Source organism: Streptopelia decaocto (genome assembly GCF_964273445.1).
Source record: "Streptopelia decaocto genome assembly, chromosome: 3".
In the NCBI taxonomy this organism is placed as follows: domain Eukaryota; kingdom Metazoa; phylum Chordata; class Aves; order Columbiformes; family Columbidae; genus Streptopelia; species Streptopelia decaocto.
The window spans coordinates 114,781,348-114,804,889 of record NC_138656.1 but is presented as its reverse complement, the minus strand read 5'-3'; the positions used below and the strand labels follow the sequence as shown (position 1 = coordinate 114,804,889).

The window sequence follows — 23,542 nt, the reverse complement described above, 5'->3', positions numbered from 1 at the left end:
CACCTCGCACATGGATGGGAAAATAAACCCAAGTACTGTATAAATTTATTAGACAGCGTCCATGTTACAGACAGTGGCTTTTCAGGCCAAGAAATATTTGTGGGTTTTTTGTTTGTTTGGCTTTTGGTTTTGTTTGGTTGGGTGGGATTTCTGTTTGGTTTTGGCTTGCTTGTGGTTTTTGGGGGGGTGGATTTTGTTTGCTTGGGGTTAAACAAAAAGAAACACATACAAAAAAAAACCCAAACACACACACAACACGACTCACTTACAGAATCGAAATTAAATACTGATTGAACTGAGGAATATTTGGAGCTTAGTAATGGTGATGCCAACAGGATAATGGTGGCCAAGCACACCTTCTACTTGCATGGGATGAAGTGGGTATACGCACAAATTCAACTTGACCAAACTGTTACAACCACGCAATCTCAGTATGCCGTTAGTGTTTCTTCAAGGGCTGTCATAAAGGTTATGTATTTCTCCAGAAAGAAGGTAGAAATGCTGAAGACTTTCAGTAACAGCCAGAACTGCCTAAGAGGGAAGACAGACTGAATACCTAAATCAGATTAGACCGATGACTCCTTCCAGTTCCATTCCAAATTCTGCAGAGCACCTCAGAGAAAATTCATGTCAGACCCTATATTTGTACATAAATGCAATTTGTCTTGTTAACAGCAACAAGACCAACCTTAAATAATCTCATAAATATGCATTAAGATTCTGAATATGCAAACCACACCAGTCAAAATTAATTCATTTTCTTCCCCCAAACCAGAATGAACATTCAATAGATCCAAAATGTCAATGAAGGTTCACTTGGCTGTTGCCCTTTCTCCAGTAAAATCCCAGCACCTTTAATGTTACTGCAAGTTTAGTCCTAGTGAGTTCCAGACACTCAAAAGCTTTAGGACAATTCATGAAGTTACTATTTTTGTTATCTGAGCTCCTCAACATAGGAAGTAAAGGAAGGCAGGTTTATGAATGCCAAATATCAACAGCTCTTTCAGGTTGTAAAGACTTAAATAAAGGGGCTGAAAAAGTTGGGATTATCACCCCAGCAGTCAGATGGGATCTCAGAGACAGGGTGTGAGAGTTCATATGTGTTTTCAGCTGAAATTGCACTGATAAGGTCGATCAGGAAAGTATTTGAAATTAGTTACAGAATAAATGCCACATAAAAATAACTTTTTAGACTGCATACTTCTCAGATCAAGAATAGCCTCCTATAGTTATTATATACTTCAGTGCTTCCATGATCATAACAAAAACAGTAGTTCTTAGCTGTCTAAATCACCACCCAGAGAAGAGCCCAAGATGGGATTCTCAGAGGGCAGATTTGATGCATGGAGTGCTGAAGGATGCTGCTCCTACAGCTTTTCTTTGCAAGCTCTCTGTGTTTTTATTTTACTAGATGCATATACAGCATGTAGCAAAGAAACACCTCAATTTTTTACAGAATGACAGGGAATAACTCTGATCCCACTTATACAAATGAAAAAAAACAAAGCAGGCAGAGATCCCACAGCACAAGGGCTGGTCTGCTTCAAGTGGCAGTTTCTGATAACGTTATCGTATCAACGGACGACAACCTTAAAAGGTAGAAAAACTGAAAGTAAAACAAAGCAACAGCAAGTGTACCAGGAAGGCAGAATGAAGCTTGCATTCCTTTCCAGCCTTGGAGGGGTGACTTCATCTTTGCTAGGGTGACCTTCCACTGAGTCCAGGCTTGAATACTAATATTAGACTACAAAAAAAAAAAGTGTGCCACCCTCCAAATATAATGATGACTCAACACCTAGAGGCTTCAGTGATGTAACATGACCAAAGAGGTTCTGACTTCACAATCTAGATTTAAAAAAAAAAAAAAAAAAGGAAAAAAGGAACATATCTTCCCCTGCAGAAACGATGCCTGCCTCCTACAGCATCTTCTTGAATTAGCCTGTAGGAAAAGGAAACCAAAGAAACATTTCACACATGGCAGCAGACACAGCGGCTCCACTTTGTTTAACAGGAGCAGAGAACAGACACATTTCAATTATATGCTTCCGAGTCAAAGCATCACTAGGAAGTTTCAATCCCAGAATTAATGTACAAAAGTTAAAGACAACACAGCAGAGAGCTGAACAGTCCAGTGTCTTTTACTGCACCTTAAAAATAAAAATAGCAGCATGAAGATGTGCTTTGTTGACAAAGCTGAATGCAAGTACAAAGGAAAAAAGCCTTTCCAACTAAGGCTACAGAGTTCTCTTAAAGCATCATCCTTGGACAAATACTCCAGCACTAGCTTGAGGCAGCTTTAAATCTTTTCAAGGCCCGAGCTCAATAACACATATTAAAAAAAGTCAAAGGAAGTCTAGCGTAGGCTTCTGTAGTAAAAGAAAGTAGCCATCCAATATATGTAAATAAAGTTGTAACATGAAAGAACCCCTCGCAGAAACAGTAACTGTTCTCATAAAAATGCCCTTCCATTAAAGCAGGATTATCTTTTCCATTGACTTATTATTTTGGCTTCTTTTTTCCTCTCTTCTCTATCCCACCGCCATGAAGCTCAAGGTTCAGGAAATGCATTTTTAATCACTTCCATTCCCCAGCCTTGTCTCACACCTTCCTCACCAGAAGAATTAGGACACACTTCAACATATGTCCACAGAATAACAGACCTGTTGAGGCTGGCAGGGACCTCTGGAGGTCACCTTGTCCAACCCTCCTGCTGAAGCAGGGCCACCTAGAGCTGGTTGTCCAAGAATATGTCCAGATAGCTTTTGAATATCTCCAAGGATGGAGATTCCACTACCTCCCTGGGAACATGTTCCAGTGCTCAATCACTCTTACAGTAAAAAAAGTGTTCCCTGATGTTAAGAGAGAAGCTCTTGTGTTTCAGTTTGTGCCCATGGCCTCTGGTCCTGCCACTGAGCACCACTGAACAGAGCCTGGCTCCGTCCCCTTTGCACCCTCCCTTCAGGTGGGTGCATGCATTGGTAAGATCCCCCCAAACCTCCTCCACTCCAGGCTGAACAGTCCCAGCTCTCAGTCTTTCTTTGCAGGAGAGATGCTCCAGTCCCTTCGTCATCTTAGTGTCCCTTCACTGGACTCTCTCCAGTATGTCCATGTCTTCCTTGTACTGGGAAGTCCAGAACTAAACAGAAGTTGGGTCACCATATTTTCTGCATGAATTGCAGGATGGTTGGGGTTGGAAGGCACCTCCGGAGATCATCCAGTCCAACCCATCTGCTAAAGCAGGTTCACCAGAGCAGATCACACAGGAATGTGTCCATGCGGATTTGAATGTCTCCAGAGAAGAAGACTCCACAACCTCTCTGGGCAGCCTGTTCCAGGGCTCTGGCACCTCAAAGGAAGGTTTCTCCTCATGTTTGGATGGAACCTCCTGTGCTTCAGTCTCTCCTCATGTTTGGATGGAACCTCCTGTGCTTCAGTCTGTGCCCATTGCCCCTCATCGTGTCGTTGAGCACCACTGAAGAGTCTGGTCCACCCTCTTGACATCCATGAGCAGAAATAATAGCAATATCCTCTACTGGTTTGAATTATATTGGGAAGAAAAAGCACTTTATGGACTTCAACTATAATTTCCCAGGCAGCTCCACCATAACAAAGAATGATTAATCAGTTTCTGAGCATTTTAATCTGAAATATAACTAATCAGGTTTAATAGGTGCTCCTTCCAATTTGAGCCAAAAGAGTGGAAAAAGAGCATACAGCCTGTAAACAGCTTGAGGAAACACATCCTTCCCTCACGTAAGCATACTCTAATAGTGACAGTTTTGTGGAAGCAGCTCCTGAGGCATGACAGCATCTGAAAGAAACATCTTAAGAGACAAAAATGCTTCACTTTGACAGTGTGCCTACCAGCTTCAGCCCAAAGGAAATTACACAGTGAGGTTACAGAAAGGATGGTTTTAGAAAACAGTGATATGTGCATAACAAAACCACAACAAGCCTGAGGGCTACATGTAGCAATTAACTGTTAAAAGACACACATATCCACCCTTGGAGTAATCAGAGTCATGCCCTTTGGCTCACCATTGCAATTGTTTTATCAGGAAAGATAAAAGCAGCAGCACCTTCCATTCAGTCACACTATCAGCCAAAAATAACAGTTTCAATTTTGCCCTATCTTGCTCCCGTAAGTAGTGCCATCACTTTTCCCAAAGAGACATGTGGAAAATCCCAGGGCTTAGGAGTAATTTTATTCTTAGTTTCTTCACAATAAGTCTTCCATGATCCAAGACAGTATTATACACCCAGAAAAAAAAACAAAAACCAAACAAACAAACAAAAAAACCAAACAAACAAAAAAAACCCCAAAAAAACCCAAAAAACCAAAACCAAAACAAAACACACACACAAAAAAAACAACCAAACAAAAAATGACAACAACAACAAAACAAACAATAACAAACAAAAACAGAAACAACACACACACACACAAAATCTGCCCTTATCATTATATGTCAAAACGAACCATCAGAACACAGGTCAGTGATGGGAACATAGCTGAATGTGACCCTAGAATTGCAACAGGCCTGTTGAATAATCTACTTCTGCATGCCTTAGTTCTTCCTTAAAAACTAAAAAGCCCAGTATTTTCTAGTCACATTGTAAGGAAGACACAATTTCATTATTTTTTGTAGGAAGGAGCAAGCTGTCCATGATAGGAGTGGAGATCAGCAAAACCACCTCCCTGCAGCTGTAGCAAGCTGTTAGTGCACTGAGGCTGCTAAGCCATCCTGTGCAAATCCTTAAATGCCTGTATTATTGACCCAGCTATCCAGGGCATTCTCCAGACATAAGTAGAGATTTCTTCCCAAGAACATGGCTCTGAAAGGTAGCCAAATATTTTTTTTACCAGATGCTCTGTTACTATAGCAAAATGAGATGTGTGTAGTTAGTACTAATATGTATTAGTATTTGGGGCTATAGTCTCTGGTGAGACCCCACCTGCAGTTCTGCATCCAGCTCTGGGGTCCTCAGCACAGGACACACATGGATCTGTTGGAGGGGACAGAGGAGCCACAGAAATAATCAGATGCTGGAACAGCTCTGCTGGGAGGACAGGCTGAGAGAGTTGGGGTGTTCAGCCTGGAGAAGAGAAGGCTTCAGGGAGAACTTATTGCAGCATTTCAGTACTTAAAAGGGGCCGACAAGAAAGATGGGGACAGACTTGTTAGAAGAGCGTGTTGCAGCAAGACAAGGGGTGATAGTTTTAAACTAGAAGCAGGGAGATTCAGGTTAGACAAAGAATTTTTTTACAGTGAGGGTGGTAAAACACTGGTGCAGGTTTCCTGGAGAGGTGGTGGATGCCCCATCCCTGGAGACATCCCAGGCCAGGCTGGACGGGGCTCTGAGCAACCTAATCTGAGTGAAGATGTCCCTGCTCATGGCGGGGGGGTTGGACTAGATGAGCTTTGAAGGTCCCTATCAACCCAAACTATTCTATGACATTCCCCTTTTCTTCTGCCAGTGTTTAAGATCAGGCAGCCACTCCTGAGACAAACCCTCAGGTCCCAAGGCCTACAACACTTCAGACTCACTGTCTACATTGACCTCTCAGGGTGCCAGCCAGAAAAACTCAAGCCTGGCCTGATACAGTTTGTCTGTGAAGAACACGGCCTTCAGCTGCAAGAATCCCTCTTCTTCAGAAAATGAAGGTCCAGACTCGGCTCCCTATAGAAGCCATCATCACTCTTGAGAGACAACACAATCATTTCTAAGCAGCACTGAACAGTCACATGATGGTGGTGAAAGTCTGTATCTGCTACACGACACAGCAAGAACAGACAAAGCCCATCAGCTTATCCACAGGGCAGGTGTACGTGCAGCCCAATGTTCCCTTGAGGCTGCTGCAAGCCCATACTCCAGCACAAACTGGAATTTACCCTACATCTGATATAAAGTGATTACATGCCTTCAAATTAAAACAAAAACATTTAAGGCTTTTAAAAACCATCTTCAGTGCATATATTGCTTGGATATTTGTGTGTTAAAGTTCAAACTTTAGTTCAGCCTCTGAGACACTTCAGGTAATGTGACTTTAAAGCCTGAATTCTTTACATTGATACTGTTTGCATGCTGGAGCCATTCAGGTGGTTCTCTATTTAAATACCACAGGTTCACACACCAAACCAAACCATTCACAACAACAGGTTCCTCTGGATTTCTTTACTAACTTCTAACTTCCAAACCAATCATACCTCTATTTTCCTCCTAAAAGTGCAGGTAGGAGTAAAAGTCAAGATACATTGCAAAAAAACTTTCTGGAGAACAGATTAAACAATGAAACTACCGTAGGGATAACCATTACTGTAGTATGTTACTTAGAAAGTCTACGGTAACACTACATACACATTCAGTCAATATATAATTGAAGATATTATTGTTGCCAGTATTCATTGTAATTGTGTGAAATTTTAAACTTAAGCTTAGTATCTTGACAATATTTTATACTGAATTCCTGTGTGCTATTAACTGTTGCTGCAGGATAAGAATAGAAAGGATTATGGGTATTAATCAACTGGGAACACAAGTACATGTTCTACAGGAATAATAAAAATCATAATCAGCTCCCCAGGTCCTTGGATTTAATGAGAAATCTGAAGGTAATCCCATCTAGATAAATATAGACTTAGAGAAGTAACTACTTACCTGCAAACAAAGCTGTTCAACCCATGTCATTGACAGTTTACAGACACGTACATGGAACAGAAAATCCACCTCCACAACCCAGCTGCTGTTCTTAAGAAACATCCTGAAGTCCTGCAAGTCTTTGAGGATTGTGATTCCCACACAACGACATAATCATTCATTCTACTTTCTAACGAAGCCATCAGCTGAACACTAGAATACAGCTCTCAGAAGAGAAAGCTCAGGAGCAAGTGGCAACAGAACCTCTGCAGGATGAAGAGATTCCCTAGTTCTAGGCAGGCTTCTGTTTTCTTCCTTTAAAACTGGACTTTTAGACCTTCAACTTGAGTGAAGTTCATTACCAGATGGTTATAAAATTCCACAAAATGGTACAACATAAATGCAAGATGCTTATTAGCAAAAGGACTTAGACATGATAAAATGGTGTATTGTTTTCCAAGATTGCAACTTAGAGTGTAAGATTTTTTTAATTTATATCTAAATAAGATTGTCATCTAGTGCTGTGGTATGAACTTTTCTTTCAATCTGTATTTCTCAAACATCATTATGGAAGATGAAGATGTCTAAAAAATTAAACTCAAAGAATTCCACTAGTGAAGCCTCAATATATAGCACTTTCAGTACCTTTAACAAGAAGGTTGTATCCTTATAAGTCTTGTTTTATTTTCCTTTCATCTGGTAATTTCCCCACTAAAGACCCTTTGTCCATCCTGGCCAGCTTTCGTCCCAGTGAATCTGATCTGTAGTTTTATCTGGTTATCTCATCAGCCAGTTCCAGCCAAAATTTATTTTACCACTGCCAGCTTGTTTCTGAATAGAAAATTCTGAATACAACACTCAAGTAGCCTCAGGTGTGCCTGTACCAATTAACCTAGGCTAATTTTATCAGAAAATAAAGGACCAAACTACCAGTTTTCTACTCCCAACATTTCCGTCAGGAAGAATACTATGCTAAGAAACAGGAACTGAATTTCCTGCAAAAGTTGGTTATTTTTCTTTTTATGTTAGCTATTTGGTTTTAGACTAATTGCAAGAATTAAAATTATTCTCACACAGTTCCTCTTTGTCTTTGTTCTCACTATCATTCTTGTCAGATTTTCCAGATAAAATTTCAGATAACTTAAAACATTTGAGAAAACGCAAGAAAGGCAGCCTCCCAGTACAGTGATATGTGATCAATAAGCAGAAGAAACTTTCACACATTAAACTTTGCCACCTCCATCACAACTGCAACTAGGGTTGCTATAAAGACATGTACCCACATTTCAGTATTCTGCAAATCTGAACAAAAAAACCACATTTTTGTGCACTGTAGTTGACAAAAAGGCTTTTAAGCTCTTGAAATAAACATCATGGTAGGGCATTGTTGCCTCCTTGGAACTCATATTTGGGATCCAGTTTCTTTGTGCAAAATCTGTTCAACTGAAAATGCAATAAACACAAACGTAAGGAATATGTTTCTCTTACATTGAAAAGATGGAAACTGACACTGTACCTTACTGTCCTCATCTTCAAACACAGACTGGTGAACGTTGCAAGCAAAGAGAGAATTTGGGAGATCGTTGAAGTCAATTATTTCATGAAAATCTTCCTCTGCAAAACATCTCTTCAAATCATTGTCTCCATTGATAGAGTAGAGTAAGAACTGTCCTTCGTCCTCCGGGATGCAGTCGTAGTGACAGAGGCCCCGCATTCCAAACAAGTACGAGTCTCCCCTCATCCCTGGCAACACAAAGAGAGACACAGTTAGTTATACTACACTTAAAACTATCAAATACACAAGTTAACCCAGACATTCTTAGTTTAAGGGCTTAGCCTGTAGAAAGTACACTTTACAACATTTTGAGGGGATTGACCTTTAACAGGACAGTAATTTCACCAAGGCTCAAATGGGGACTTTGCTTTAGTTTCATTTATTACTGCAGAAAAGACCCAACCATACCAGCACAAGCTGCTGAACACAATCAGAAGTGGGTATTACTTTAAAGTGCCCCTTGCCCTAAAAGAAACTATGTTGTATTTGGGTTTGAGTCACATTTGTTACTGGGAAGGCAGGCTGAGGCTTCCGAGCTTGTGGCTGGCTTAGAGAAAAAGTGTAATGCACAGGGTAAGAACAAAGTAACTTTGCAAATTATACTAGGCATCTACTCAAAGAGAAAACAAACAAACAAAAAGAGACCCTGTTGGAAAGTAGTATGAACACAGAATCACCAAAAAAAGACAGTACAACTAAGTCACATCCCTATTACAGAGAATAAAGCCAATGTTTTCTACGGTTTAAGGACAGAATGTACCCTGTTTTTCCATGCCCATTAGCAATTTCTTTGTTTGCATCTTGATTATGTTAGGAAGCAAATAAAAAACGTGAAGGGAAGAGTGGACTCTGTTCCCTTTTAGGAAAATCCTGCTGACTTTGAAGCCTTTACCTCAAATCTATCAGAGCAGAAAGTTAATCTCCTAGACACACTGAAGGACACGGAAGGAACAAGACCATACAATCACTATCCTTACTGTTGATACAAGAGTAAACTTCATACTAGCCAAGGGGAGTAAGTAAAGGTCCAATTAATTATCAGTGTGTTCTTTAGTATAAATTCAGGTATTTATCATGACCAGTGTAAACAATCCTTAGCATAAGTGTATTAAGCATCAACCTATGACCTCCATAAAGCTCCAGTAAGCTGATAGAAGCTATGCCAAGGAATAATGAATTCTTTTATATTTTTCTTTCTTTCAATAACAAAATGCAATCATTGGTTGCTTTTTCTCCTCATAACATAAGGAGTTAGAGAGTTACATAAACAGTGTGCTCATCTGGTTCAGATTTGCCCTTGCTCTATTGCGTACTTGCTATTCTCTATAAATAGTTGTAAATATTAGTTCAAATACACTATTTAGGACTAGTGTCCAAAATTAAACCCTATGGGCTTATTTAGACTTAATCTCAGTAAAGCAATGCTAAATTATGGAGCTAATTTGCCATGCCTGTGCCTTTCACATAACCTCAATCCTGCTGCAGCTCTGAAATGACATTTGGCTGATGACAGAGCACATCGTGCTGCAACCTTATGTTACGGAAAGAAATGTCAGTAATTGTTATTGCTGAAATCCTCAAGAAAACACATTGAAGTCATGCTCAAAAGCATCAGTTTGGAGCACTGAGTCCACACTTATCACACTCTCAAATCATGCAACAGAAACTGTTTTATTAGCCAGTCAGAACAAGTAAATTTGGAAGGGTCCTGCACAGGTCATCTCCTTCCAACAACAAGGTCTGAGCAGGATAATTCAGGACTTTGTCCAGAGGGAAATGTTGTCCAGCAATACCACTCCTAGTGCACATATGATCTTTGGAGACCTGGTACCCTGTTTCCCCAAATATAAGACCTGCCCCAAAAATAAGCCCTAGCATGATTTTTCAGGATTTTTAAGGATGCTTGAAATACAAGCCCTACTCCAAAATAAGCCCTAGTTACAGTGCATTTTAAAAGTCCATTTTAGTATTGTCCAGGCAGCTATACATGTAAAAAAGTAAAATTAATTGGCAATAGAATGCAGCAGGACAGATAGACCCTTCACCAAGAAAAGCAGACACCTGACAGACAACTGACAGCTGCGTTGCCAGTGTGCTACAAGCAGGAGACATGGACAAGAGGTGCTCATTCAAGGAAAGCACTACTGCTAGACATGAGAAATTGGGGCCAATATTTCTAAAGGAAACAGAGTCACAAGACATTGACGATGGAATTCAGGGTTTGGAGAGTTACAATGATGTTCCAGAATGTGATAACAAGACTATATTTGAATAAACGGTGATTTTGTTGTTCAACAATAAACGTAGATCATTGTTCATGGCAAAATAAGACATCCCCTGAAAACAAGCCCTAACGTAACTTCTGAAGCAAAAATTAGTATAAGACTCTGTCTTATTTTTGTGGAAACAGGGTAGATCACAGGATCTTAGCTGTCTTCCTTTTCCAGGTACTAATATATGTTATATGGCTAAAAGGAGAATAGTTTCCTAGTCCTGTATTCTATGTATGTAATTTATGAGGTAAGGGGGTTAAAACAAACAAGATGCAGTGTTGTAAGGAAGGAGGTGTAATGTGAAAGGCTCAGGCCAATTACTTCTTTTTTTATTGTGTCAACCTGATGACAGGTTTCTTAGACTATCAGATACAGAACAGTATTTTTGCCAACTCAGGCTGATATCAGCACAACTAATTTCAATTTAGAAATTTAATTCTAAGTGGAAAAACAGCCTGAATAAATGACAGAGGAGAAGGCTGAAACTTCAACAGTTTACATTAGTGTAGCAAGAATTCAGTATCACAGCAATATTGCCTCTGGCATTTCAACCAACTCACTCAAGCTGGTATTACTGCACATTTCAGTGTAGTCATACCCAGATATGTACTATAAAGAAATACAGTAGCCACTACTGGGGGAAAAGCTTAAATTCAAAACATATCATCACTCTGGCAGGAAATATTAATAGATCATGTACTCCAAATGTCATCATCTCTAAATGTTTGCCATCGTGTCTAGCCTGCATTAAGATTAGATTCATTGCTTTCAAGTTTATGAAAATAAACCTCAAGCCTGGCGTGTTACAAAATACAACTTACATGGCAGAGCTAGTATCAAGTATTTCATTCATAACAGCCAAACTACTTCCAGTCAGCAAAGATATTGAGTCTTTTATAGTCACACTGGGTAAAACTCTTCTTGTCCCACAAGCAGCAAGCTGGATGAGTCCACTCAGCAAAGAGGGATGTTTCAAAGCCGACCTCACACAACAGACACAAGATGATAAAGGTGACACAAACTGATACTCAAAAGTTGGAGAAATTTGGAGTAATGCTCAGTAAACATTCCAGTGAGAAGAGGGGAGATTAAAAAGAAGTAGAAGTAATGAAGTTTAAGATCTAGAAGAATGTCCTATGACATAATGAAATAAGAATCTGCTGGGTGAATGGAACTTAGAGCCAAAGTAGAGCAGAAAGGTGATACAGTACACCAGTTGGTTTTCCATACACATCTCTAATTATATTAGCTGACTTCTTAAGATGTACTTTTAAGTCTACTAAATAACCTTCAATTTCACTGTAAAGTATGATAGCAATGTTAACGATAACTTCATGGCAGCTAACAAATTTCACACATCCTCTTCCCCAATGCATAACAAAGCTGTTAGGGTGAGCAGGGAAGTAAAGAATGTTAATATACCAACAGAAGTCAGAAAAGTCTACATGTTTCTTCACTAAACTGTTGTTTGCTTATTTTTTTCTCTCCTGGGAGAACCATATTATAAAGTACTAGGTAAGAAATGAAGTTTTTTATTTAAGAATTAAGCAAAACCACTACGACAAGCAGCAAAACATAAAAGGATTTTCAGTTACAACAATGAAGTTCAAATTTTTAACCATCGTAGCTGGCAATAAGGAGCATACACTATAGCAGGGAATGCTACAATATATAGGCTTCAATGTTCCATCTGAGATTAGGAATTAATATATACTCCTACATTACATGGCAATAGTTTTGCTCTACTAGAGCTCTTTAACAGCAAAGCTTGCTCCTTTTTTTCAGTCAATTCTTGAGAGATTTGCTCGTCTTCAGGAAGTCACTGCCTTGCGTGCCTCTTGACCACCTCTTTTTCAAGACTGGTAGGTGGGTGTGAATACATGGCCATGCCTCTTCTACACTTAAGATATAACCAGAATTCCAATCAGTCCTCCTTACACTAGCAAATCAACTTACAATACCTTGATTATTAAATCCTCTGCTCAATTTAATCGCATAGTTAAGAATATCTGTATGGAATAACTACTGTAGAGTAAATTTTATGAAACAAGGGCCATGTACTGCACAATATTAGGCACATCACCACAATTAAAACAAAAATCTCAGTAATAAAAGACACATATGCTCCCCAAGAGAAATAAACTGCCTGGGAGCCTGAGTTCAATGATAATAAGAGGGGACAATCAAATCGACAACATTTGTTAGCACACTTTGGACCCTTGGGCCGTAAGTTCAGGCTCTGACTTGACAAACTGGCACTTCTGCCAAAAGATGCAATATATCTGTCATTAGAATCATTTTGGTTGGAAGAGACCCTTAAGATCATCAAGTCCAACCATAACCTAACACTGGCACTAAACCATGTCCCTAAGAACTTCATCTTTTAAATCCCTCCAGGGATAGTGACTCCATCACTTCCCTGGGCAGCCTGTTCTAGAGCTTGACAACCCTCTCCATGAAGAAAGGTTTCCTAACATCCAATCTGAACCTTCCCCAGTGGAACTCGAGGCCCACTTGAGATATTCTATGATTTCCTCTCATCCTATCACTTACTAGGACCTGTACCTCAGCTCCTCACTTCCAACACCAGTCACCTCCTACACATACAGGCCCCCGCTACCTTTTGTCGTGGAGAAAGCGTCTCCTGCTCCGACCTGTGCCACATCTGCACAAACCGATTCAGTTAAAGGAAAACACCAGGCCTAAGGAAAAAAAAACCTTGGGTTTAACTCCTTTAGGTACATAACTGACCCATGAGTGCATAAATGTTTGGAGCAACCAGAAAGAGTGGGCAAAGCTTTCTGGGAACGGACAAGCAACAGCAAAGGTTAGAGTTGTACTTTCCAACAACTAATTTACTTAAAGCATTCAATTGTAGTCTGAGTCGTTACAGCTCTGCAGGGACTTCATAATAAGTTACTGTATCAGACGTTATTTCCAGCCAGTCATGAGCTAGGATTACCTTTCTCTGCATTATTTATAGTGCTAAGCATATGGAAGATGCATCATAAGTACATATCCTTTATTATGACCCAACACCTTAAGGCTCACTTGTTTTGGTGGTGATGTTTTGTGATGTCTTTGAATTTAATTAGCCACTTCAGGCAGTTCTCTGTCAAACAACGTTCTCTTTACAATTCTTCTACTAATTTAGAACAAAAGAATTCACATTTCAAATCCCTTAAAACAATTAATTCCAAATTAATTGTAAAATCTAAGAACTGGGTTGCCATATAAAATAAACATAATTAAACGTAATTTTTTGTGTGATCATAATACAATCACTGGATCACATTCTGATTTATTTTAAAGCTTCTTCCCACAGCTTCTGTCTTCCCCCCTCTTATGGTCCTTTTTATATTATAAAAAAAATATGGAAAGATATCCACATAAGAAATACGAGTATGGTTTACCCTTAAGATGTAATGAGTTCAAACCAAGCTGTGCATTTACTTCTCCCTCCCCAAATCAGGAAACTTCTCAAATACTTCAGATACCAAAAGTTGTTCTAGAGAATTTCAAAAGGGGCAACGCCATAAAATAATACAGTAACACTAAGGCATCATCCAGCATCAATATTGATGCTAAATTCAGTCATCAAGACCTTAAGGGGGACCCTGTAGCAGGATTTCTCCCTTTATAAGGCTGAGATAGTGCAACAAAAACAAGCCTGAGACCAAGCTTGTGAAACCTCTAGCTAATGCTGATTGACACACCCATTTATCCCATTTATTTAAAGTTTACCCATTTGCAATCTGTGTTCCCGTGTTATTCTCAATTTGGTGTAGTGTTTTGACCCTAAACTTTCAAGTCAGAAAATACATTACACAGAACCGAGTACCACAAGACTGTGGTACTATTAACCCTTGGAAAACCATCACAGCCACCACCCCTCCAGACCCTACATGGAATCTTCTTGTCACTTCTTTTGTGCATTTTATATCCACGCTTTGCATCACTACATGATGACAATACTTATTTCAAACTTCACCTCCTGCAGTCAAATGGTGCAAGAGGTTGTAATTTGTGATACTTCCAAACGCGAAGCAAACGCCTTTCACAGTGGAACAGATTAGGTCATGTCAGTTTTCAGCCCTGTAGATTCTGTAACTGACAGCTCTGTAGAGATTCCATATGGGAGATAAGTATTAATTCTGCTGCCTCACTATTTTTAGACATTGTACATCTCTAATTCAAATTAACAGGGACCAGTAGAAAATTATATTCATTGGCAAATAGCAATAGCTTACTGAAGTTTGTTTGAAAAAGTGTTATTAAAAAGTATTGCTTTTTCAATCTAAAATTGAAAGATATACATCTTGTTATAAAGTTAGACCCTACAGAACAAAGAGCTTCAGCTGAAATTTTGCTGAACGAAGACAACTTGAACACCTGAAGTGTCAGAGTGAATCAATACCTTGTACATCACGAAGCACATATAGATTTACCCACTGTTTTTATGGAAACTAGTAAGGCATTTCCTTGGTGACCATTTTCTTGTCTTAAGAGTTTTTAAAGAGAGTTCCTGAGGGACATCAAGAAACAGGCACATATCTCTTGAAATTGCTAGGAAACTTTACTTTTTTTTATTAAACACTGCTTGCCATGACAAACAACATGACTAAGAATAGAATAAAGCAAACAAAATGTTAGAAATAGAAGCTTTAAATATAAGCACTATAAACTAGAAGTATTGAGTCCTGAGTGCAAACCTGGACACTTTAATCTACAGGAATTAAGAACATTTAGGGAAAAACAAAACCAAAAAGCAAGGAAAGTTGCAGTTGTTTTTCTGGAAGGGTCCAGAGAAAGCGTAGAAATTCCACCTCCGCTCCCATCAAGGAAAAAAGAGAGGGGGGGGGCAAGTTTTACCATCATTCAAACCCACTAAGTAAGACTTTAGTGAAATAATCAGTTTTCACTTAAAATAGTCACTGATTTAACAAAAGCAAAGTCACCTACTTCTGGAGGGTTAGCCTAAGGATGCAACTCCTGCTCAAGGCAACTGGACCCACACTGTCAGAACACAGTAGTATAACAGGGAAGTTCACATAGCAGTAAACTCCTGAAATTTCATTCCATTCTGCAAAACAAACACTGGGGATTAACATTGTTTTTATATGGTGCTAGTTCTTCACTCTGGAAAGCTTCCCTGGACCTAAATTGAGACATTTTACTTAATTAGAAAGAGCAGAACAGGACCTGGGCAATGACTATTCCCCTGACAGTAATAAAAATTACAAGTGCAGTGAAGTCCACTTACATTTTCACTCCAACTTGGTTAGCACCACACAAAAACAGTGTCAGTCTCCACTATTCCTCTTACAGAAGTGGCATATGAAGAAGAGGATTTTTTTTTTTAATGTTAACTGGTACAAATCCCAAATGTTCTAATCCTTCCCATTGCCATTCTAGCCGTATTAAATTTAGCTGAGACTTTGCAACTATTTTTGGAAGCTTTTAACGACCAAAAAGGACTATTCACTTTCATTCATCTGAAGCGGGGCTGGCCAGCTCAAGTTGTTCAAGACCTGCTTATTGCTCAGGAAGCTCAACCGTGTCCCCAATGCCAGGGATGTAAAGGAACTCAGTTGGCAGTGGCTGGATAAGCAATTTGTACCTCCAGCCCTGGGAGAAACAAGCCAGCAGACACTGGTGCTCAACCCTCCTAAGCCAAAACTCCAGCCCATTCCACAATCAGAAGATGATACTTTGAGCAATCAGTGCCAGGCATGAAGATTTTATGCGCTGTTCTTAAGGTCAAGAAGTTGGGCTTTGAATAATCAACCACTAAAGTTATCGTGGTGACATTAAGGTATTCAAAGAACAAAAAACACTCCCCAAATTTAAAGAAATGAGAATGAGCTTTCCGATTACCTTCACTTGGCCTCTATGCTACTCTATTTAAAGCCAGCCTGTTTTATAAGGCGCACACAGTATCACCACGTCGCTGGCCTGCAGCCAAATCTGTCACCTCACACATGGGTTAGTGGAACACTCATTTCATAGCCTTCTAGCCTGTAACATAAAAAGCACAAATCTACTCCAGTTCTTACCAGGACCTTCTTTCCCTGTCTCTGCTGGGAGGAAAAAAAAAACAAAACACGTGGTGAGATTACATGCAACGGGAGCTGTTCATAGTGTCTAACTCCTAGAAGATACTCAAGACACCTAGATGACAAGAAATAAAATTTCAAAGTCTTCTTGGACAGGATTTTCTGCTGGCATGCACAAGTAATTAGTAACTTAAAAAGCGTTAAGGACACCAAGGCAATGACCAACATTTTCAGCACAAACAATGACAAACTACTGAATCTGAATATGCTGCAACACTTGGAAAAGGACAGATAAGCTAGATCACATAGCTGACGACCACTTCTCAGAAGTTCAAGGAGAATGGGAGAGTTCCTGCTGTTAAAAAAATAAGAGTACCAGTTACTAGTTAACGAAGTTGATAATCTGCATAAAATCTTGTCCTTGTTTACTGTGATGCATTCATAGTTTTTCTGAATGTTTTATACTCTCACAGAATTCAGACTTCCATCTGTTCAGAAATGGTGTGCAACCATATAATTTAGTTTTCTTGTAAGTATAAATGCAGCAAAGTTTCTTTCCAATAATTATGTATTTTCATAGGAAAAGCATCTTCCTTTTCCACAAAGCAACCACTCTAACTAGGTAAACAACACAAAGATCAAAACAATTTGTGAGTGTAGAACTTGAAAGCCTAACACAGAAGTTCGAGTAAAGCGTAACCCTGGATTAAACTATGATTCTCATCCGTACGGTTTATTTCAGCTGCATAAACCTACTATGCATTCTCCTTTGAGAAAACTATATTAAATGCCTAAATCAAGCAGTAAAGGGACCAAAAATATTATAAAGAGATACAAAAGAATCTTGGAGAGGTGGGGGGAAAAAATACAACCAACAACTTTGGTGAGCTACCTGTTATATAAGCATCAAATCCCACTGGTGTGGGGATGCTACAGCTAACTTTAAAGCAGCCCAAGAAGAGTCTCATAGAATCAGAATCCCAGACTCTTTTGAGTGGTGCCCAATGATAAGATGAAGTGCAACAGGCAGAGACTGAAGGTTCCATGTAAACACGAGGAAGAACTTCTTTATTTTGAGATGCCAGAACCCTAGAAAAGGCTGCCCAGAGACATTGTGGAGTCTCCTTCTCTGGAGACATTCAAACCCACCTGGACACATTCCTGTGCCATCTGCTCTGGTGAACCTGCTTTAGTAGGTGGATTGGACTGGATGATCTCCAGAGGTCCCTTCCAACCCCAACCACTCTGTGAATGTCCTGAGTTGGAAGGACCCACGACGATCATTGAGCCCAACTCCTGTCCCTGCACAGGACAACCCCACAGTTCATACCATGTGTCTGACGACATTGTCCAGTCTCTTCTTGAACACTGTCAGGCTTGGGGCCGGGACACCTCCCTGGGGAGCCTGTTCCAGTGTCCAGCACCTCTGGGTGAAGAACCTTTTCCTCATGTCCAACCTGAACCTCCCCTGGCACATCTTCCTGCCATTCCCTCGGGTTCTATTACCGCTCACCAGACAGATCTGCTTCTGCACACGGAGTTCCGCTGCATTCCACGCACCAGCCCTAAGTTGTGCGAGTGTCCGGGACGCGTCCGCATCCCCGCAAAACCCCACCTGCTCCGAGCCGACACCCGGCGCTTCCCGCCTCCTCCACCCCCTCCCCACACGCCGGGACAGTGCCTCATCTCACCCAGCTCCCCTCCACTCCTGCCCCGGGGACGAGCCGCCTCGACTCCCTCTCTGCCCGCACGGCCTCATCTCCGCCCCCGGCTCTTCCGGCCGCCCGAGCGGGGCTGCACTGCGGGCGCGACCCCAGGCCGGAGGGCGAGCGCCCGCGGGGACGCCCCAGGCTCGCCACCGGTGACAGGAGCCCCGAGGTACGAGCGGGACCCGGGGCGGGGGCAAGACCGCGGGGCGGTTACATAACCCCGCCACGGCGGGAGCACGGCGCCAGGTCGGCGGGGCAGGGCTGCAACCGGGCGGCCTCGCCGAGGCAGAACCGTCCTCCCGCCCGCCCCGAGGCAGCGGCTCTGCCCTTACCTGCTGCGGCCCGCTCGTCCTTCGCCTCCCCGCCCTCCTCCCCTGCCGCCGCCGAGCCCCGAGCACCGCACCGCCGGCTCCGCCGCGAACGCCCCGCGCCGCTGAGGCGAAGGTGGAGGACAAGGCGGGAGGGATGAGAGGACGCCACAACCCAATCAGCAAACCTCCCCACCTAAACGGGCAAGCCAGAGCCACCAATAAGAATGCGAGGAGTAAGATAGCCCCGCCCCCTCAACCTCTGGCCCCGCCCCCTCACCGCCCACCGCTTCGTGCCGGGTCTCGGTTACCGGCGGGGGCGGCGATGGCGGGAGGGGGTGAGGGGCTGAGGGGACAGGTGAGGCAGGAGGGGGTCTCACGTTGCTCCCTCACCTCCACCCTGCCCTGGTGAGACCACATCTGGAGTTCTGTGTCCAATTCTGGGGTCCCCAGTTTAAGAAGGACAAGGAATTACTGGAGGGAGTATGAAGATGATGAGGGGTCTGGAGCATCTTTCTGATGAGGAAAGACTGAGAGAGCTGGGTCTGTTCAGCCGGGAGAAGAGAAGCTGAGAGGGGATCTCATCAATGTTTATAAATATCTCAAGGGTGGGTGTCAAGAGGATGGACCAGACTCTGTTCAGTGATGCCCAATGACAGGATGAGGGGCAACGGGCACAGACTGAAGCACAGGAGGTTCCCTCTGAACATGAGGAGAAACTTCTTTCCTTTGAGGTGCCAGAGCCCTGGAACAGGCTGCCCAGAGAGGCTGTGGAGTCTCCTTCTCTGGAGACATTCAAACCCACCTGGACACCTTCCTGTGTGATCTGCTCTGGTGAACCTGCTTTAGCAGGTGGGTTGGACTGGATGATCTCCAGAGGTCCCTTCCAACCCCAACTGTTCTGTGATTCTGGGATGGGATGAGGTGGGATGGGATAAGGAGATGTGGGGTAGGATGCAGAAAGAATAGGTGGGATGGATGCCCACACAATGTCAGCACACCTCACCATGGTTTTAGTGACAAACCTCCTTATGCCATCTATGGTGACTTTGTAGGGTGCCTAAATGCCTCAGGGGCATGGAGCTTCCAATGACCATTCCCACTTCTGACCACCAATAAGCAAACTGGCCCTTGACTTGAGCTCTACCTGGAATTGATCCAGCTGTCGTTCATCTCTTCTTCAGAATAACAGGTGAATACGGTGTAACTCCCCATTACAGACAAGACCAGAAGGTGCATTTGTAGGACTCTTAGAAAATGTCACAGTTGCAGTGGAAAATGACCGATCACGGTCATGATTTTAAAAAGAAGAGAAAGCATTCGGGTGCCCCCAAGGCATGCTTTATTAAAGGAAGGGCTATTTTCTCTCTTCCAGCTGTACGTCTGAGACTGCTAAGCGTCAGAGGCTAATGCTGATTTTCTGCGGTGTCTTTGCTTTGGAATGTAATACAGAGGGATTTAATCAATAGGGTGATACAGAAATGTAAATAGGTTTCTGTAGAAATGGCTTTGAAAATCCATAGAATATAATGGAGAACTAGAAGACTCCCATATAATTATTAAAGACCCTATAAAAATCCATGGAAGGAATAATTCTCCATTAGTTCAAAAGATGTATGCCATCTATAGCAGTGCTTTCCAATAATAGCATAAAAAACCCGTTGTAATGAATGAGATCAATAGTGTATCCCACCTCATCCCCGCAAATAAGAGCAATGCATTGTAGATTGTTGGACTTGCAACAGAAGAATTTCTTCCTGTTCCCATTAACTAAGAACTGACTTAAGCCTTGTTGCATAACTTGTTTAGACACCTTCCAGTCTTTCTTCTGGTTCTACTTTTAATTTTTAACATACAATAGGTAACTGATAGCAGTAATGATTATTTCTTGTTGTTTTATCCTTGTGCCTAAAATACGAATCCCTGTCCATGATCTTATTGCTTTAGGCACTATGGAGGAGAGAGAGCAAGCTATGGAACCAAAGACGTCACACTATAAACTAATCAGGTTTTAAATCAAATTATATGCTTGTTGGTTTAGTTTTTATTTTAAGAATTAAGCCTGGTAGGATATCTTCCTTTGTTTCCGTTTACGTGCATTCCCTTTGCATGATGTCTTATTTTAATATTCTGAGTAGGAAGAGCTTTTTCCATCTCACATTTTATGTTATACAATTTCCTTGTGTCTGCTTATTCCCATACCTCTTAAATGTGTCTTGTTCACAGTATCCGGTCTCAAGTTTTATTCTTTTTCATATTGGGAAGAATATTTTCATTGTGATGAAGCTGCCCGAGCGTTTGCTTTCCTTATAGTAAAATGTACAGCTATGAAAGGATGCTAATCCATGTTCAGGAAAAATTGGGAATGGCTAAGTCAGTACTTTAGCTTTTATATTCACCCAGATATTATTGGTAAGACAAAGGGGAAAAAACCCAAATTCCGCTGTTTGCCATAAAAATGCCCTTCAAAAAATAATGAGAATGGCAACAATTGCAGGGTTTTTAACATCCCCTGTTGTAAGCATTATAGATTTCTATTAGTAAAGCTTAGATATATTATTTAGACACAGAAAAGCAGTGATGCAAAAGTAAGGGAGTCAGAGCAATTGAGAGAACACCCTTCTTGGGGTCTCACTGTTTACACCCTCAGGCCCCAGCGCTATTCAGGCCACACAACCCGAACAGGCACCCTGGGCTTCCTAAATTCTGTGGGCGTCTTCCCACCACCCAAGTACTCATTGAGTGCCAAAACCTGGAGGAAGCTGAAATTCTGGAAAGGATACCAAAGGAGGTGATAAAACAGCTGCTACTTGCAAAGTTTGCGAGCCGTGCTTTAGTCCCGGTCCCCCAGAACCAAGTGGGAGTTTTGTTACTGATATCTCAGAGCACAGGCTCAGCCCATCTCATCCAGATCCTGAGCTGCTCATTATCTTCAGTCCGCACCTGCTCCTTATCTACAGATTTAATCTGTAAGCAAAAGTGGCCTCTCAACTGTACTGAAGCAACCATGGTGAATTTCAACACAAATAAAGTGCTGTAACCAAAAGTTTTTGGCCCCCTGTGTTGTGCTGATTTCTGATCTTCAAAATACACACTGACTCATTCCTGCAGCCTTTGCAGGAGCTTTGGTGATGAAGTTTTCTCCTTTTGGAAGAAATAAGTTAAGTATCGTCTCAAAAATCTGTAGATTCTCAAGAAGTCAACACTACTTCACTGGGATAATCCCAAATTCTTTGGCCAGAAATAGATTAGAATTTCTTGCAAATGGCTGAGTCTGGAGATTATAGTGGATAAAGTAAGTGAAATTACTGTTGATTCTGTCACCTTTAGGATACACTTGATTGTTTATTTTACTTTTTTAGAATGTTGGATCCATGTAGCTCTATATCTTGCCTCCAGCAGCCAAGAGTGGATGCTTAGTAAAAGTAAACTAGTGTAAAAACAGATGATGAATTCTTCTCCTATTTACCATATAATTTTCCAACAACTAGTAAGGTAGAGACTTCCAGAACTCAGGGTTGTATCCAGGCTACTATTCTTAGTAGCTACCAGAGGTCCTGTTCTCTAGAGTTTGCCTTAATTCTTTTTGAGCCCATTTGTGGTTTTGCTTTCCACAATGTGCCATGTCATGATAATTCTTCACTGTGTAGAAAAAATTTCAAGTCTTCTCCCTGATTGTTCCTTTGTGACAGAGGCTGTAAAATAGATTTCTTTTTTGACCATCTCACTGTCATTATTTTCCAGACTTTAAGTGGATTTCCCTTCAGCTATCCCTTTTTCAAGCTGATGTGGTTTTCTCTATTTCCAGCGTGAAACTTTAGCACCACCAATTCTATCTTTTCTAATTTTACTGGAAAACACTCTTTCAAAATCTGATTCTGCTAAAGTGACTATTGAATTTTGCTGGATCTAGAATAGGCAAGAGCTTATGGCTGAGGGACTCAGAAAACTCTGAGCATATGAGCAACAGAGTTGTATGACTGTAGGGGTCCCCTTGTCATCTAAGGGTGGAGTTACTCATCCTTAACATTCAATTCCCCTTTTTGACCATTTCCTAGCTCCACATTAACATTTTCAGAGAGCTTTCCACTTCAACCTCCAGATCTCCCACAGCAAAAGCGACCTCTCAAACCAGTGCCTCTGTATGTATGATTAGGGTTATTTTTTTTCCCGTGTACATTACTTTGCACTTATCACCGCTGAATTTCATCTGCTACTTTATCACCCTGTCACTCAGTACGGTGAGGCAACGTTGCCTTGACACCTTCTAAGTTCCATCCTGTACGTGTATAGCAACTGCAAAGCAGTTTAGATACAACATATTGCAGATGTTTAAATAGAAATGTGCAAAGTAAAGGCCATTTCTCTCTCTCTTTTTCTTTTTTTCTCTTTTTTTCTGCAGAGCATTTTGCACAGATCTGGGTACAAGAATAACAATTGCACAAATGAAAAATTGCTGCAGAAAAGGAGAGTATCCTCCACTTGCTGTAAAATTCCAGTGTCTGTAGTACTCTTCTATGAATCTGTATGGGTGCAAACTAAAAGACAGGAGGTTCCACTTAAATATGAGAAGAAACTTCTTCACAGTGAGGGTGACAGACACTGGAACAGGCTGCCCAGGGGGGTTGTAGAGTCTCCTACTCTGGAGACATTCAAAACCCGCCTGGACATTCCTGTGTAACCTCATCTGGGTGTTCCTGCTCCAAAGGGGGATTGGACTGGATGAGCTTTTGAGGTCCCTTCCAATTCCTAGCATTCTGTGATTCTCTAGCATGTGGCGCTCCATGAGCAGGTTGATCCTGCACTGGGGCTCTTTCCTTTGTTGGGGATTTGGAGACGTGGAGAAGCACATGCCACAACTGGGCACCTCAGAACTGCATGTTCCACAGACTGAAGCACAGGAGGTTCCATCTGAATATGAGGAGAAACTTCTTTCCTTTGAGGTGCCAGAGCCCTGGAACAGGCTGCCCAGAGACATTGTGGAGTCTCCTTCTCTGGAGAC

General features: G+C 41.5%; 1 protein-coding gene across 2 annotated transcripts in view; it reads right to left on the bottom strand.

Moving 5' to 3' along the window:
- The window catches only part of RCAN2 (regulator of calcineurin 2), an 89,924-nt gene extending 71,254 nt beyond the window's left edge, over positions 1–18,670 (bottom strand). The window contains exons 1-2 of one of the 2 annotated variants that reach the window (XM_082047603.1): positions 18,565–18,670; positions 8,156–8,382 (exon numbers count right to left, since the gene is read on the bottom strand). In XM_082047603.1, coding sequence (XP_081903729.1) covers positions 8,156–8,380 — 225 coding nt within the window. In that variant the 5' untranslated portion in view covers positions 8,381–8,382; positions 18,565–18,670. Of the gene's footprint in view, positions 1–8,155; positions 8,383–16,344; positions 16,365–18,564 lie in introns of those variants that run through there. The other variant, XM_082047604.1, reaches the window with a different exon arrangement.
- Between the last annotated feature and the right edge of the window lie 4,872 nt (positions 18,671–23,542).